General features: G+C 41.5%; 1 protein-coding gene across 10 annotated transcripts in view; it reads right to left on the bottom strand.

Moving 5' to 3' along the window:
* The window catches only part of PITPNM2 (phosphatidylinositol transfer protein membrane associated 2), a 466805-nt gene that overhangs the window by 94237 nt on the left and 354423 nt on the right, over positions 1-18145 (bottom strand). For all 10 annotated transcript variants that reach the window (XM_073627322.1, XM_073627313.1, XM_073627375.1 and 7 more), the window contains one exon: positions 1312-1556. In XM_073627322.1, coding sequence (XP_073483423.1) covers positions 1312-1556 — 245 coding nt within the window. The remainder of the gene's footprint in view (positions 1-1311; positions 1557-18145) is intronic.

The following is an 18145-nucleotide window of genomic DNA, read 5'->3' as shown; positions in this document are numbered from 1 at the left end:
CTTATACTTACCTGAGCCTGATGTCAATCCAGCGATGAGAGCAGCAGCTCTCTCTCCCCTCACTGTACCCCTCTCCAAAGCTAGCCCTTGTACCCCTGCCCAAATCTCATTTCTGCACCCCAACATTAACAAAAGAATATACTTTCGTGCTAAAATAAATGTGTTTTTTATTAGTGTTCACCTCTGCCCCCCAACTCTTTTTTCACCAATGCTTACTTCTGCACCCCTCAAACACCAGTGGCTACCTTGGCACCTCCCCTCCTCTCCCCCTGCACCTCAGCTACTCTGCTCACCTATTCTAATAAGTTTTAGGGCAGGACATAGTTTCCTAATCTGCCCACAGACCAAAAAGGAAGGGAGAGCCAGAATACAATTGCTGGGCATACTAGCTCATAAGCAGGAGGGCTTACCAGCTGATGAGCTATTATTGAAATCTCTAGCAAACACTATTTAGGCAGTTTAGAGAAAGAGTTTTGCATGTTCTCCTGAATGCAGAACAAAGGATACATATATAAATTATAATTAGAGAATAAATGGCACGTGAAATATAGTCTGCATACACAAAATTATGCCAGAAAAAAAATCTATACATCTATACTATACAGGGTCCTAGGCTACTTCTGGTTTCAATAGCCCTTAAAGTGGTTGTACTTACCTGCTCTGTGCAATGGTAATGCAAAAGCGGTCCCTTACCTCCTCTTCAGGAGACCCCCACCAGCACTCTAGGCACATTTTCTTCTCCAATTGCACCCATAGCAAGCAGGTTGCTTGTGGGGGCAATTGTACAGGTGCGCTCTCAAGCCGGGCTGTGTGCATCCATAAACGCACACAGTGTGGCTTGGCAACACCCCCAGTTTCCTTCTCACACTTTAATACCTGAGTGGTCTACAAAAGCAGCAATCCTGAAAGTTCTGCAGTGTTAACAGCTATGGTTGTGACAGTTTCAATATATGAAAAATTGTGGTGGTATCTGTTAAAAATTGGTCAACTTTAGTGACATCCATTTTACAGCTAGTATGTCCAGTAACCATCGCAGTCCCATGAAGGAAGACACCTCAGCTAGCTGTGATTTCTGAAAATGAATGTGGCAGTTGCATATTGCCCAAACCTTGATGACAGAAACAGCCCTGAAACTCTTTGTTCTGAAAGTATCTAAAATCTCTTTGAGCTGCAAGTTGGGACAACGTATATACTGAGACTCTTCCAAAAAAGAAGGCAAACATGTGAACATAAGAAAAATCTGCACATTATACACAAAAGCAGAGATATCAGGTAAGAAATGAGTGCATGAAAAAGGACAAAGTGACTCACTTGGATACCAATGAGAATGCTTCTGAGCAGATGGCTGGGCAGGGAACGAGCCTGACTGCAATGTGTCCTAATGCTGCTGGGTAATGCACCCTCATCACTGTGTCAAACACAGACTTGATGGTATTGACGTCACCCTGCTTGGAATTTTGATCTCCGCTGCCTGTATCCAGGATATTTCCGCCATGAAGCACCAGTATGAGTACATGGACTTTACATGGCTGCAAGGAGGTTTGTGCCGATTCATCCTGTAAAGAATAGAGGCAACATTTTGCATGATTTTTGTAATGCTTAGTATCAACACAAAAAATATACCGAAATAATTCACATTTAGAAGAACTCATAACATGCATCTTCGCTTGGAAACCCTATATAAAATACTATGGTAAGTTTGGAAAACCAGTAAAATACTGTGTTCTCATTATTTTTCTTTTGTTGACATCATAATAAAGACAAAGTCTGAGGCATCTTTGAACTGCCACCATTGCCAACTTCCCATTTTTCAAATGCTGGTTGGCCTCAAAGCTTTAAAAAGAGTCTAAGGCCTGATGTACACTGGGCATCAAAAAAAAACAAAAAACTTTAAAGTGCGTTTGATGTTTTTTTTCTGCCTTTAAACGCCCCTCCATGTTAGCCTATGTGTCCATGCAGGAGCGTTTAGAGGCAGAAAAAAAAAATCACTTTCACATTCAGGAGAGGTGCGTTTCAGCAGAAAATACACCTGAAACACTTAAACGATAGGTGTGCTTAACATTGAAATAATCATTCATTTCAATGGCCAGTATAAATTAATATTCTGGCTATAATACGGAATAAATTAACACCCAAATCATTGACGCGACTAAACGTATCTAAGCACTTCTTAGCGCTTTTGCAAAACTCGGCTTTAGGCATGCTTTTTATGACGCTTTTTCCCATTTCAGGGAAAAAGATGTTCAGAAAAGCTAGGCAAACATGGCCCAGTGTGCATGAGGCCTAACCCAGAACAAATATGCAGATGAGGACCCATGACATTCCTGATACACAACTGTTACAGGTCAGTGACAAAAGAACCGAGACCTGCAAGTCAGCATAATAGCCTGGCAACTACCATCATTAGAGGTAGGTTAACAACGGCTGCCTGTATTACTCTGAGCAAGATTTTACTTTTAATGTCTAATCCTGAACAGTTGTTATACAAACGTGGTGTTAGAGCTTGAATTCTACACAACATAGCATGCTCTGCCAACAGTATTAGGTGCTGCAGCTGTTATACTCTGATTTCAGTGAAATACAGAACAATGTAGGACATTTAAAACAACAAAGCATGACTTTTAAGCACACTGTAATTAAACACTATTATGGGCTGCCTGTGCCTAAACTGGTGCTTGAATGGATAAGCATCGACGGTCCATGGCTCTGCAGCAGCCACCGTGGAGAATACCTTGCCCAACCCCCCCCCCCATTCATGTCTGACCTTGGATACCCAGAAGGACTCTAAAACAGCAAGTTGACAGTGAAGTATTCATAAATGGTACACAGTATCAGTCCTGACACAAGCCCGGTCCCTTTAGGACTCTTATCAGACAAATATCAGAGGAAATGATCGATTCCTTCCATAGGATTGCAATTGGTGGTGGTGGTCATTACTATGTTTATTAATGTTTTACATGTAAAGTACAGAGCTTGACTGTAGTTATATTCCTGATGAAGCGGGCATGGACCTGTGAAACACGTCAAACTTACAGCAAGCAATCCATCGCCCAAGTTTGGTGAGGATAGTGAGTAATGATATACAATACAAACACATGTACTTGCAATGTTGACATGTAGTACTTTTGGCTTTTTATATGTTTTTTAATATTTTGTAAAATAAAATATTTACTTTTTACATATGTGGTAGCTTTAAAGTCCTCTATTCATTAGTTAGGGGTTTTTTTTTTGTATATATTTTCTATTTAATTACAGTTTTTAGGGTCTATTGCAGTAGCCAAACATGCATTTCTATGAAATGTTTTGCTGAAAATGTAGGTTTTACCGATCTTGCTTTATAGCTGCAAACAGAAAAGTAGTCTATTCTTGCTGTATGGGGCTGAGTGCCCATGTAAATGAGCCCGTGGCCTCGAGATCCCATGTAAAAATCAAAATAATATATAATTTGTGCTCTACATAACTCTTTTATAGAAATATAATAAAACCAATATCATAACCACAGGTACAGAGCTCCATATTGCCAGTAAAGCATCATGGAAACACATACGTATTTCCAATTGAACCATAACATTTGGGTTGATCAAAAGAAAGCCAGCTGCAATTTTCTGCAGCTGTTAGATAAAGCAAAGGCCAAGCAGTTAAAAGTTTTCTGGCGCAAGTGAGTTTCTGTGTTTATATGGAGCGTGCTTTGTAATTTACACAAAGAGAATGTGTAAAGAAGCAGATAAGAAATTTGCTGCCATGAAGAAACACATCTGGTGTTCTGCAGAAACTGAACATGATGGCACACACAAGGCGTTCATGGTCCGCTTATCATACCAGCGGCTGTAATACAGCGCAGGAACTGCTCATTATCTTCCTTTCATCTCGCACAGAGGTTGAGCAGAAAATCCAAACTAATTTCTTGCTTTATGGTAAAATGGCTTGGTGGTGCAGATTACTATGCACAGTCAAAGAACTCTGCACATTCAACATATACCTTAAAGTAACACTGCATGATATCCTTATTCTCCAAAAAGAATCTACACACATCCACTACTTAATGACCCTATAAGATATTTTTTATGAAATAGTTTTATTGTGGGCTCCTAAACCTCTTCTTTTCCCCATCACTACCCTTTGTTTGGAATAAGCAGACTAACAACATGGATTACTGGAACCATGTCCTGTGATCTGATGAGACCAAGATAAACTTATTTGGTTCAGATGGTGCCAAGCGTTTGTGGCGGCAACCAGGTGAGGAGTACAAAGATAAGTGTGTCTTGCCTACAGTCAAGCATGGTGGTGGGAGTGTCAAGGTCTGGGGCTGCATGAATGCTGCTGGCACTGGAGCTACAGTTCATTGAGGGAACCATGAATGCCAACATGTACTGTGACATACTGAAGCAGAGCATGAACCCCTCCCTTCGGCGACCGGGCTGCAGGGCAGTATTCCAACATGATAACGACCCCAAACACACATCCAAGACAACCACTGCCTTGCTAAAGAAGCTGAGGGTAAAGGTGATGGATTGGCCAAGCATGTCTCCAGACCTAAACCCTATTGAGCATCTGTGGGGCATCCTCAAACAGAGGGTGGAGGAGTGCAAGGTCTCTAACATCCACCAGCTCCGTGATGTCGTCATGGAGGAGTGGATGAGGACTCCAGTGGCAACCTGTGAAGCTCTGGTGAACTCTATGCCCAAGAAGGTTAAGGTAGTGCTGGAAAATAATGGTGGCCACACAAAATATTGACACTTTGGGCCTAATTTGGACATTTTTACTTAGGGGTGTACTCATTTTGTTGCCAGCGGTTCAGACATTAATGGCTGTGTTTTGAGTTATTTTGAGGGGACAGCAAATTTACACTGTTATACAAGCTGTACACTCACTACTTTACATTGTAGCAAAGTGTCATTTCTTCAGTGTTGTCACGTGAAAAGATATAACAAAATATTTACAAAAATGTGAGGGGTGTACTCACTTTTGTGAGATAGTTTTTACACAATCAACAAGTCAAATAAATATTAAAACAAGCTTAACAGCATTCCCTTCATTTTTTACAGCTGCACATGGGCAAAGCCACATACCAATCCTTCCCCTAAGGCAACGCACAACAGCATTCAGATAATAGTTAAGTGAAAACCGTGTCATATGGCTGAAGGTGATGAGAAAGATGATAAAGGAAAAAAACAACCTAAATGAACAGCAAGGACTGATAATGTTGTTATTCTGAAGCATTTCAAATAGTATTACATGTATGCAAAGCCATCTTTGGTTCAGATGATGTAGAGTTAGAAAATCTGTCAGATTTATATTGCAGTCTGTGTCCCCGTTGCAAAAAAAGATTCACCCTCTCTATTTGTCCTTGTGATTTTACACTGGTCACAAGAATAGGAGGAGAGGGGAATCTTCCAATGGAGATAACTTGTTCCAATAACAACTATCTACGAGGGGGGATGTTTTCTCACTACCTGTTATATTTCCGGGACAAGAAGTGAAAGGACAAGCAGACAAGGGACAGACTCTATATGTCCATTGACTTTAAACATTTATAGTTGATATTAATATTAATATTAATATTAATAAAAACAACCTTGTTTAGAAAGGACAAATGATGAAATCTAAAATAAAATAATGGTAATCTGTAAATAAAGCAAAGCTGCCCAACATTTGTCTGATTCTAGGACACATATAAAAAAAAATGTTGAAGAAATTAAATAAATGAGAAAACCACAGCTTGGCAAAGAGTATAACATAACCAACGTTTTGGAAAGCTCCCCTGTACAACCTTAAAGGGAACAAAAGATACCTTGTTGGAAGATACAGGGCCTGAAATTTGTAACCAGGTGGATCCCACCTCCAAAAAATCTATAGGTAAGGGTTAACAAGTGGCACCTCTTCAGTATCTCATGTGTTGTAAATTTGATGCTATTTAGGACCGGAGAATCCATACCTCCATTTGTACTGCATGGTGCAGTTTGGAACTATAAAGGGCAAGGATGGGATGTCTGAAGTCGCTATATTACTGGCTATAAGTGTATACTTACTGTGCTGTAACCCCTTCACATTATATATATATATAATATATACACACAGACACACATACACACACTGGAGATCAAAATTAAAGAACAATTTATGAACATTTGATTTTTCAGAAATAATGTAATCTTTATTGCTCAACATTTGATGGAATTTTTGTTGTGGCGATACCATACTAATAGAACAGTGTTTTTCACAATAACCAAGGCACTTCAACAAAAAAAAACGTTATTTTGTAGAAAACATAATGATCAAAATTAGAGAACAGCAATTAGCACGGAGAAAGATTACAACACTCAATTAGTAGAAAGTGTATAGGCCCTTGCTTTGAATGACTTCAGCACAGCTGCAGCCACAGGTCACCACTAGTCTTTCACACTGCTTTGGTGTGATTTTTTCCATTCTTCTTTTAGTCTCTTCCACAGTTCGGTGACTGTAGTGAGTTTCTTGGCCATAATTTTGTTGCCAAGGATTTTCCAGAAGTTTTCTACTGGTTTAGATCAGGACTCTGGGCTGTCCATTTCATTATTTCAATGTTTTCAGCTTCAAGGAACTGCTTTACTCTTTTGCTGTGGGACAGGGAGCACTGCTGTGCATGAAAACTGCTGGCTGATTGAGTGATGAACGCAGGGAAGGAACCGCATGTTGTCGAAGAAGGTTCTGGTAAACATTTGCATTCACTCTACCATGTAGCTGTATGAGAGGCCCAACTCCAACTGCAGAAAACATCCCCCAAATCATGACGCTCCTCCCTCCACCTTTTACTGACTTCTTTACACACTTTGGGTTCAGTATTTCCCCAGTTTGATGACAAACATAATGTTTCCCATCGGATCCAAATAAATTAAACTTGCTTTCATCACTAAAGTGATCTTTGGGCAAGTTCTCTTCAGTTCACACAACATGCTTCTCAGCAAAGGCTAGTCTGACTAACCTTTTGCTTCTTTCTGCCAATGAGAGGTTTGGCCACTGCAGAGTGGGCTTTCAGTCCACATTCTCTTTAACATTGAGACACTGTATGATGGGACACATCCTTACTCTGTTCAGCACTAAACTGGCGAGCTATTGCAGCTACAGTGTTGAACCAATTGCCCATTGAGATTCTCCACATTATCCTGTCCTCTCTTGCATTTGTCTTTCATGGACAACCAGCCTTCTTGGAGGACTTAAATGAGTGTGTGGCATTGTAAAGATGTAATATTCCAGAGATCACTGATTTAGAACGAAAACTTCTCTTGCTATGGCTGAAAGGGCCATCGTTTTGGCCTTCATCTGGACAACCTGCTGCTGGAGGTTTTCAGTCACTTTAGAATGGCTCACCATCTTGCCAAGTCAGTGAGAACTGGAAAGTTAGGCTGCTGCTTAGACAGGGATTGTCAGATAATGAGAGAAATTAGCACAAGGTGCCAGATTAACACCAATAACTGGGAGGTATCTGAAAGTGTTCTCTAATTTTGATCAATGTTCTTTTTCATATCTCATTGAAGTTTTTTTATTCTGTGCTTCAAAATATATGAAACTCATTTAATATGCTTAACAAAATCACTTATTTACTTCTGATTAGATCATTACAAATTGGACTAAGCAGTGACCTTGAAATTTAGGAAATTGTAGGTTGTTCTCAAATTTTGATCTCCATTGTGTGTGTGTGTGTGTTTATACAGTTGTGCTCATAAGAGTATATACCCTGGCAGAATTTATGATTTCTTGGCCATTTTTCAGAGAATATGAATGATAACACAAAACATTTTCTTTCACTCATGGCTAGTGTTTGGCTGAAGCCATATATTATCAATCAGCTGTGTTTACTCTTTTTAAATCATAATCACAACAGAAACTACCCAAATGATCCTGATCAAAAGTTTACATACCCAGTTCTTAATACCGTGTATTGCCCCCTTTAACATCAATGACGGCTTGAAGTCTTTTGTGGTATTTGTGGATGAGGGTTCTTTATGTTCTCAGATGGTACAGCTGCCCATTCCTCTTGGCAAAAAGCCTCCAGTTCCTGTAAATTCTTGGGCTGTCTTGCATGAACTGCATGTTTGAGATCTCCCGAAAGAGGCTCAATGATATTGAGGTCAGGAGACTGAGATGGCCAATCCAGAACCTTCATTTTATTCTGCTGTAGCCAATGACAGGTCAACTTGGCCTTGTGTTTTGGATCATTGTCACGTTGGAATGTCCAAGTACGTCCCATGCGCAGATTCCTGGCTGATGAATGCAAATGTTCCTCCAGTTCCATCCAGTGATAACATACTGCATTCATCTGACCATCAATTTTGACCAAATTTCCTGTGCCATTGTAGCTCATGCATCCCCAAAACATCAGCGATCCGCCTCCGTGTTTTACAGTAGGAATGGTGTTCCTTTCATCATAGGCCTTGTTGACTCCTCTCCAAATGAAGCATTTATGGTTGTGGCAAAAAAAAGCTCAATTTTGATCTTATCGCTCCAAATAACTTTGTGCCAGAGGGTTTGAGGCTTGTCTCTGTGCTGTTTGGCGTATTGTGCGTGGGATACTTTGTGGAATTTGCATAGTAATGGCTTTCTTCTGGTGACTCGACCATGCAGCCCATCTTTCTTCAAGTGCCTTCTTATTGTGCATCTTGAAACAGCCACACCACATGTTTTCAGAGAGTCCTGTATTTCACCTGAAGTTATTTGTGGGTTTTCCTTTGCACCTTAGTTGGTCTACCTGACCGTGGTTTGGTTTCAACTAGGGTTGCACCGATACCAGTTTTTTAAGACAGAGTACAAGTACCAATACTTTTCCTCAAGTACTCACCGATACCGAATACCCACTTTTACTTTTTTTTTTAATTTACATTTTTATAACTTTAACTTTTTTTTGGTGGAGAGGTGGGGCGGGGGGTATTGTTTAGGGTGGAGAGGTGGGGAGGGGTGTTATTGTTTAGGGTGAAGGGTGGTATTGCTTAGGGTGGAGATGCTGTTATTGTTTAGGGTGAAGAGGTGGAGGGGTGTTATTGCTTAGGGTGGGGAGGGGGTTATTGTTTAGGGTGGAGAGGTGGGGAGGGGTGTTATTGCTTAGGGTGGAGAGGGATGTTATTGCTTAGGGTGGAGAGGTGGGGGGGCTGTTAATGTTTAGGGTGGGGAGGGGTGTTATTGTAGGGTGGAGAGGGGTGTTATTGTTTAGGGTGGAGAGGTGGGGAGGGGTGTTATTGCTTAGGGTGGGGAGGGGGTTATTGTTTAGGGTGGAGAGGTGGGGAGAGGGGTGTTGTTGCTTAGGGTGGAGAGGTGGGGAGGCCGTTATTGTTTAGGGTGGGGAGGGGTGTTATTATTTAGGGTGTTATTGTTTAGGGTGGAGAGGTGGTTTTGTTTAGGGTGGAGAGGTGGGAAGGGGTGTTATTGTTTAGGGTGGGGAGGGGTGTTATTGTTTAGGGTGGGGAGGTGGGTTATTGTTTAGGGTGGAGGGGGTGGGTTATTGTTCAGGGTGGAGGGGGTGGGTGTTATTGTTTAGGGTGGGGAGGCGGTTATTGTTTACGGTGGAGAGGCGGGAGGGGTGTTATTGCTTAGGGTGGGGAGGGGGTTATTGTTTAGGGTGGGGAGGGGTGTTATTGTTTAGGGTGGAGAGGTGGGGAGGGGTGTTATTGCTTAGGGTGGAGAGGTGGGGGGGCTGTTATTGTTTAGGGTGGGGAGGGGTGTTATTGCTTAGGGTGCAGAGATGGGGAAGCTCCCCCTCCAAGAAGTTCTGCAGCAGAAAAGCCTGGCTCAGTGCAGGACACACTACTCACCAGGCAGGCAGATCTGTCACCCCGCAGCCGCCCACAGAGGAGCCCAAAGATGAGAAGCACATCGCCGGAGGACACAAAAAATGGAGCTACGGGGAGGGGTGGAGCCGGCGCAGGAGGGGCGGAGCCGGCGCAGGAGGGGCATGGCCAGGGTGGGTCCACTGCAGGCAAGGGAAATCCCCACTGACAGCTGAAACGTCATTGGTTGTTAAGGACGTAGCGCTGACACATGAAAGAGCCAAACCTGAAGTTATCGGTTTCCGGTATCGGCGCATTTGCACAAGTACTGATACTCGTGCAAATGCTTAGTATCGGTGCAACCCTAGTTTCAACAGAACCCCTCATTTTCCACTTCTTGATTAGAGTTTGAACACTGCTGATTGGCATTCTCAATTCCTTGGATATCTTTTTATATCCCTTTCCTGTTTTATACAGTTCAACTACCTTTTCCAGCAGATCCTTTGACAATTCTTTTGCTTTCCCCATGACTCAGAATCCAGAAACGTCAGTGCAGCACTGGATGAAAGATGCAAGGGTTTTTCAGGAGTCCAGAAACTCATTGACCTTTTTATACACACACTAATTTACAAGCAAACAGATCACAGGTGAGGATTGTTACCTTTAATAGCCATTCAAACCTCTTTGTGTGCATGTTATCAGGCCAAAATCACAAGGGTATCTAAACTTTTGATCAGGGTCATTTGGGTAGCTTCTGTTGTCATTATGATTTAAAAAGAGTAAACACAGTTGATTGATAATAAATGGCTTCAGCCAAACACTAACTATGAGTGAAAGAAAAGCTTTTGTGTTATCATTCATATTCTCTGAAAAATGGGCAAGAAATCATAAATTCTGCCTGGGTATGTGTGTGTGTGTGTGTGTGTATATCTCACAAAAGTGAGTACACCCCTCACATTTCTGTAAATATTTTATTATAACTTTTCATGTGACAACACTGAAGAAATGACACTTTGCTACAATGTAAAGTAGTGAGTGTACAGCTTGTATAACAGTGTAAATTTGCTGTCCCCTCAAAATGACTCAATACACAGCCAATAATGTCTAAAATGACTCAATACACAGCCAATAATGTCTAAACTGCTGGCAACAAGAGTGAGTACATCCCTAAGAAAAAATGTCCAAATTGGGCCCAAAGTGTCAATATTTTGTGTGGCCACCATTATTTTCCAGCACTGCCTTAAGCCTCTTGGGCATGGAGTTCCCAGAGCTTCACAGGTGGCCACTGGAGTCCTCTTCCACTCCTCCATGATGACTTTATGGAGCTGGTGGATGCTGTAGACCTTGCCTTCCGTTTGAGTATGCCCCACAGATGCTCAATAGGGTTTAGGTCTGGAGACACGCTTGGCCAGTCTATCACTTTTACTCTCAGCTTCTTTAGAAAGGCAATGGTCGTCTTGGAGGTCTGTTTGGGGTTGTTATGTTGGAATACTGACCTGCGGCCCAGTCTCTGAAGGGAGGGGATCATGCTCTGCTTCAGTATGTCACAGTACATGTTGGCATTCATGGTTCCCTCAATGAACTGTAGCTCCCCAGCACTCATGCAGCCCCAGACCATGACACTCCCTCCACAATGCTTGACTATAGGCAAGACACACTTGTCTTTGTACTCTTCACCTGGTTGCTGCCACACACGCTTGACACCATCTGAACCAAATAAGTTTATCTTGGTCTCAGACCGCAGGACATGGTTCCAGTAATCCATGTCCTTAGTCTGCTTGTCTTCAGCAAATTGTTTGCGGCTTTCTTGTGCATCATCTTTAGAAGAGACTTCCTTCTGGGATGGCAGCCATGCAGGCCAATTTAATGCAGTGTGTGGCGTATGGTCTGAGCACTGACAGGCTGACCCCCCACCCCTTCAACCTCTGCTGCAATGCTGGCAGCACTCATATGTCTATTTCCCAAAGACAACCTCTGGATATGACGCGGAGCATGTGCACTCAACTTTTTTGGTCGACCATGGCGAGGTCTGTTCTGAGTGAAACCTGTCCTGTTAAACTGCTGTATGGTTTTGGCCACTGTGCTGCAGCTTAGTTTTAGGATCTTGGCACTCTTCTTATAGCCTAGGCCATCTTTATGTAGAGCAACAATTCTTTTTTTTCAGATCCTCAGAGAGTTCTTTGCCATGAGGTGCCATGTTGAACTTCCAGTGACCAGTATGAGAGAGTGAGAGCGATAACACCAAATTTAATAGACCTGCTCCTCATTCACACCTGAGACCTTGTAACACTAACGAGTTACATGACACCGGGGAGGGAAAGTGGCTAGTTGGGACCAATTTGGACATTTTTACTTAGGGGTGTACTCACTTGTGTTGCAAGTGGTTTAGACATTAATGGCTGTGTGTTGAATTATTTTGAGGGGACAGCAAATTTTCACTGTTATACAAGCTGTACACTCACTACTTTACATTGTAGCAAAGTGTCATTTCTTCAGTGTTGTGTATATATATATATATATATATATATATATATATATATATATATATATATATATATATATATATATATATATATACACATATATATATATATATATATATATATATATATATATATATATATAATCACTTTATATAGTTACAAAATTCAATAAAATAGTTTTAGTATCAGCTGGATAATTTAGCACTGTGCATTAGAAAAATTTGCCATGATTCTATTTTATACAGTATAAAATATGGTTTTCATCTTTCATTTGCTTTCCCATCTCTCCAGAGTCTCGCTCCAGGGTCAGTTGCATAACATTACTCTGGACAGGCTCCCTAAGGGTGACCATGCCTGCGCAAAGTTTGTAAACATGACTGCTTGTAGTCTCCAACAGGTGAGAACATAACAGGATGGCAATGCAGAGCACAACTGGCAGATGGATATCATCCTCAGCAGGAAGTGCCTTAACAAGAATCTTCATGGCAGGATCACCAAGTATTCTTGACATAAAAAGACTGAAAAATGCTGAAATTACATGAAAGCTTTTGAGATTTACGTGATTGGGTTTACATATAGTTTAGGCTAAAAAAAAAAAAATGTATATAAATGCCATACAAGCCAATTTGGAAATCTGGTAATTATAAGCTATCTTTGCACTTCAATCTGCAGATGTTAGAAAAAAAACACAAAATGTACTACCTTGCAATTTGGCAACCTAAGGTTGTTGTGTACACTGTTGATATGATGTACAGCATGCCCCCAGACATATAATTCCTGCATGTATCATTGGCTCAGTGATTTTCCCAGATAATAAGCCAAATTTCAGGTCTTGTCCACAAGAGGTGATGATTTTTGGGTGACACGCTCTCTATGACTTGTCCATATATTCACTATATATAAAGATTTGTAGGTTAACCACTTGAGGGAGCTCTGTACCTGACTCAGCTTCAATCAACCGTGCTGCTTACCAGCAAAGTAAAACCACTGTGTAGCCTTGCAAAGCAGGAAGTAAAGTCCGAGTATATAATGAACATATATGATTTCTCTTGTGTTCATATGGCATTACAAACTATAACACAAACACACAATGGGGTTAATTTACTACAACTAGAGAGTGCAAAATCTGGTGCAGCTCTGCATAGAACCAACATTTTTTTTTTTTGTTAAAACTTAATTGAACAAGCTGAAGTTAGAAGCCGATTGGCTACCATGTACACCTGCATCAGATTTTGCACTCTCCAGTTTTAGCAAATCAATCCCAATGAATATCTAAAAAAATGACTGAAAATGCTTTATACACACAATAATGTCACAAAATAAGTGGCAAATCTATAAAAAACAAATGTGTGATATTGTTGTACGCAAATCTGTAAAGCTCACCTGAGCAAATGCACATGCATTGTTAGAAGCTATAAAGAAACCTTCATTTTACAATGGAGATTAATGTAGCATTGTTTCATGCCGGGAGTTAGTTTGAGAACTATTTCACTACTTCAAACAGAAAACACCCCAATCTGACCTAGAGAAGCCACATTCTACTGTACTTACTGCAGCCAAAACTGTGGAAGTTGTAATGACATTTGTGAGAGTGACAGCTGGGATGCCGGGAATGACTTGTGCATGGAGTACAGCTGTGTGCCTCTGCACAGAAAAGCACAAACACAACTCAGTCTCCATAGATTAGTCTGGAAACAAGAACTGCAGATATAAAGCAAAAGGGTCAAATGGAAAAAAAATCACACTAGGTGGTATAGTCTTTGGGTTTGAGTAGATAGGTGTTGTTTTTTTTGCATTTGATATGCTTTCTAGATGGGTTAGAAGTGCACATCAAGCACAGGACAGCAGATTTGTATTTCAGTAGTGCAGCATAGCTGACATTTCTAAGGCTGTTTTTGACCTGCTTGCTTGCACTTCTTTGGACACAACGGGCCTGATTGGGACATTCACAATGTAGGCAAAGCAGGTCAAACTCGTTTTTTTTTTTTCCTTCATTTTGAGTTTGAATGCATGCTTTGGATTGCAAACAAGCTCTTATTCAAATGAAAAAAGGACGCTATCAAGTCTTGAGATTTTTTAAAAAGTCCACCTCCAGTTTCAGGTAGAAAAAAAAGGGGTTAGACCCCCTGTCAAGTTTTAGGGTGCACTCACACTGACAGTTTTAACTGTGCCTGGGCATGGTTTATTCCCTTGGTCTGGTTCCCTTGTTTAGAGTGAGTGCTCCAAACTGTACCCTGGACCACTTGGAAATAGTGGTCCCAGGCATGGTTCACTTGTGGCATGGAACAGTTCACTTCAATGTAAATGCAAAACATGCCTGGACTACAAAGAACTCTCCATAGATCAATGAGCACAGAAGCAGGGATCACTGGGGTTTGAATGATGTAAGGGTGCACTTACACTGGGCACTGAGCTTGACTGCCTCCCCTACTGGTTTGTACTCACAAGCAAGTGTTCACGGGCACATTTATAGTGAAATCACAAAAGCAAATTGAACCAGTCCAGGCAAGGTTCATTACCCTGGGCTGATTCGTTTGTGTAGTGTGAATGCTCCAAACCACGCCAAGCACCAGTTAAGTGTGCCATGTCCGGGAACCATTTGGAACAGGTAGTTCAGTGATCCGGTACAGTTTTCTGCAGTGTGGGTGCAAACCATGCTGGAACACAGTTCTCCCCATAGAGGACTGTGTAGTGAAACAGGAATCGTTGTTCTTGTTAGCAATCAAACTCAAGCTTGGTTCAGTTAAACTGGCCCGAGCGCGAGTACACCCTGTCATCATCATCTGTGCCAACCAGACCACAGTGATCCCTGCTTCTGTGCTCATCTATGGAGAGTTCTGTGTTCTGGCACGGTTTGAACTCACACTGAAGCAAACTGTAAAAGACCTCAAGTGAACTATGCCCCATAGCACCTCTTCAAAGTGGTTCTGGGCACAGTCCACCTAACTGTTGCTAGGCACGGTTCTGAGCACCCACATTTCACAAATCAACCAGACCAACGCTCCGAACTATGTCCGGGCTTGGTTAAAACTACCAGTGTGAGTGTACCCTTTTGCCTGGGAACACCTATTTTAAAGCAGAGTATGAGTGTGGACCAGTAGGGGAGTTGGGAGGGAACACAATTGATGGTTGAACTGAACAATGCCCAGTGTGAGTGCACCCTTAAATGTTGTTTGCATGTCAATGGAAAAGATTTCCTCTTACTTCCTGTTCTGACACCTGGACAGGAAGTGTTTGAGATGGAAAATCCAAAAGATTTTCTAGACTTTTCCCACCCAATAAAAAAGATTTCACACCTCTTGTACTCTGATACTAGTTGCATAGGAATCTCCCAATTGAGGCCACTGATTCCTTCCAAACCTCATTAAAAAAAAAGTTTTAATTAGAATTTGGCTTTCAAAAAGAACACTAACATCTGACTGGCTGCTGAAGATGACATCTGTTCCCCTCCCCCGAGAACTCAGAACATGAAAAAGGAGTGAAATGTGACTTCACAGCATATTATGTATGTGAGAGCTTCTCTCAGCGCCTCTCCTAGTAGTGATGACACAGCTTGCATTTTATGTTACCCAGCTAAACCTACATTCAGCGAACAAATCTGCAAACAAATCAAATCTGCAAAAGTTCTCTGCTCGCTTTCCTCAGGCAACTGAAGTAAACAGAAAAAGGAGGGAAAGAGACATCAGATGAATGCAAAGTATGCTGCCTTTCGTGTGAAAGGAGGAATTAATCCTCTGTGAAGTCACACTACTGGGACATTCATGATGGATGCCTCTGCGGCTTTATCAATATTGCATTATAAATAAACCCACATTTAGTTGTGCAGCCGGGTAGTCTAAGTCCATTAATGTCCACAAACCATTAGAGGGAAGTAGAACCCCCCCCCCCCCCCACAGATGAGACTGATAAAGACAGGACAGTACTGTGTATTCCTGAAGATGAACACTGACAAGTGTTAAAGTTGTATATAGCAGGGATGGGCCAAAACATGACTGTGCCTCTGGCAAAAGACTTATACGGTGTTTATATATATATATATATATATATACACACACACACACACACACACACACACAATCTCACAAAAGTGAGTACACCCCTCACATTTTTGTAAATATTTTATTATATCTTTTCATGTGACAACACTGAAGAAATGACACTTTGTTACAATGTAAAGTAGTGAGTGTACGGCTTGTATAACAGTGTAAAATTGCTGTCCCCTCAAAATAACTCAACACACAGCCATTAATGTCTAAACTCCTGGCAAGAAAAGTCAGTACACACCTAAATGAAAATGTCCAAATTGGACCCAATTAGCCATTTTCCCACCCCGGTGTCATGTGACTCATTAGTGTTACAAGGTCGAAGGTGTGAATGAGGAGCAGGTGTGTTAAATTTGGTGTTATCGCTCTCACTCTCTCATACTGGTCACTGGAAGTTCAACATGGCACCTCATGGCAAAGAACTCTCTGAGGATCTGAAAAAAAGAATTGTTGCTCTACATAAAGATGTCCAAAACCCGGCCCTCGTTCCGGTTTAATGTGACCCCCCCGGTAATTTGGATATATATATCTTTTGTGGCCCCCAGGGCCACAAAAAAAATATACTGTATTTATTGGCGCTGCCTCGGAGGGGTCAGGGAGGGGCGGGACGAGCGCCGTCAGATTACACACAGGAGAATCTCCTGTTTACTCTGCGGCGTCTGTAATAGGAAGTCCCATCTCCTGGGCTGCCACTGGACGACTGTTCTGTCTATCATAGGAGGCGGGACTTTGTATTTAACAGGCCACAGTGTAAACAGGAGATTCCCCTGTATGTAATCTATTGGCGCTCGTCCTGCCCCCCTCCCTGTCCCCTCTGAGGCTGCAGATGGACATTGATCAGGCTGCACCGATGGCAATGGTTGCATTCATGGCAATGGTAAGGATGCATTCAGGGCACATGTGAGGCTGCATTGATGGCAATGGTGAGGCTGCATTGATGGCAATGGTGAGGCTCTGCACACCGCTACACCCTTCCCAGCAAACTATGCAATGAAAAACAGGGATATTTAGTTTAGTTTAAGCTGACCAACTGCATCAAAGTATTTGTAGTGTTAATTTGTAGTGTTAATATGTGGTCACACCCCTTTAGCACCTGATAGTTCAAATACATGTACAAGCTATTGGGATTTGAGCAAAGGTATATCATATTATATATATATATATATATATATATATATATATATATATATATATATATATATATATATATATATACACACACACGCACACACACACAAACACTATATACAGTTGTGCTCATAAGTTTACATACCCTGGCAGAATTTATGGTTTCACAACAGAAACTACCCAAATGACCCTGATCAAAAGTTTACATACCCTGTTGATTTTGGCCTGATAACATGCACACAAGTTGACACAAAGGGGTTCGAATAGCTATTAAAGGTAACCATCCTCACCTGTAATCTGTTTGCTTGTAATTAGTGTGTGTGTGTGTGTATAAAAGGTCAATGAGTTTCTGGGCTCCTGACAGACCCTTGCATCTTTCATCCAGTGCTGCACTGACGTTTCTGGATTCAGAGTCATGGGGAAAGCAAAAGAATTGTCAAAGGATCTGCGGGAAAAGGTAGTTGAACTGTATAAAACAGGAAAGGGATATAAAAAGATATCCAAGGAATTGAGAATACCAATCAGCAGTGTTCAAACTTTAATCAAGAAGTGGAAAACGAGGGGTTCTGTTGAAACCAAACCGCGGTCAGGTAGACCAACTAAAATTTCAGCCACAACTGCCAGGAAAATATTTCGGGATGCAAAGAAAAACCTACAAATAACTTCAGGTGAAATACAGGACTCTGTGAAAACATGTGGTGTGACTGTTTTAAGATGCACAATAAGGAGGCACTTGAAGAAATGGACTGCATGGTCG

This window comes from Aquarana catesbeiana, linkage group LG01 (genome assembly GCF_042186555.1).
Source record: "Aquarana catesbeiana isolate 2022-GZ linkage group LG01, ASM4218655v1, whole genome shotgun sequence".
NCBI lineage: Eukaryota > Metazoa > Chordata > Amphibia > Anura > Ranidae > Aquarana > Aquarana catesbeiana.
The sequence above is the reverse complement of the archived record's forward strand: the minus strand, read 5'-3'. Positions and strand labels throughout refer to the sequence as shown.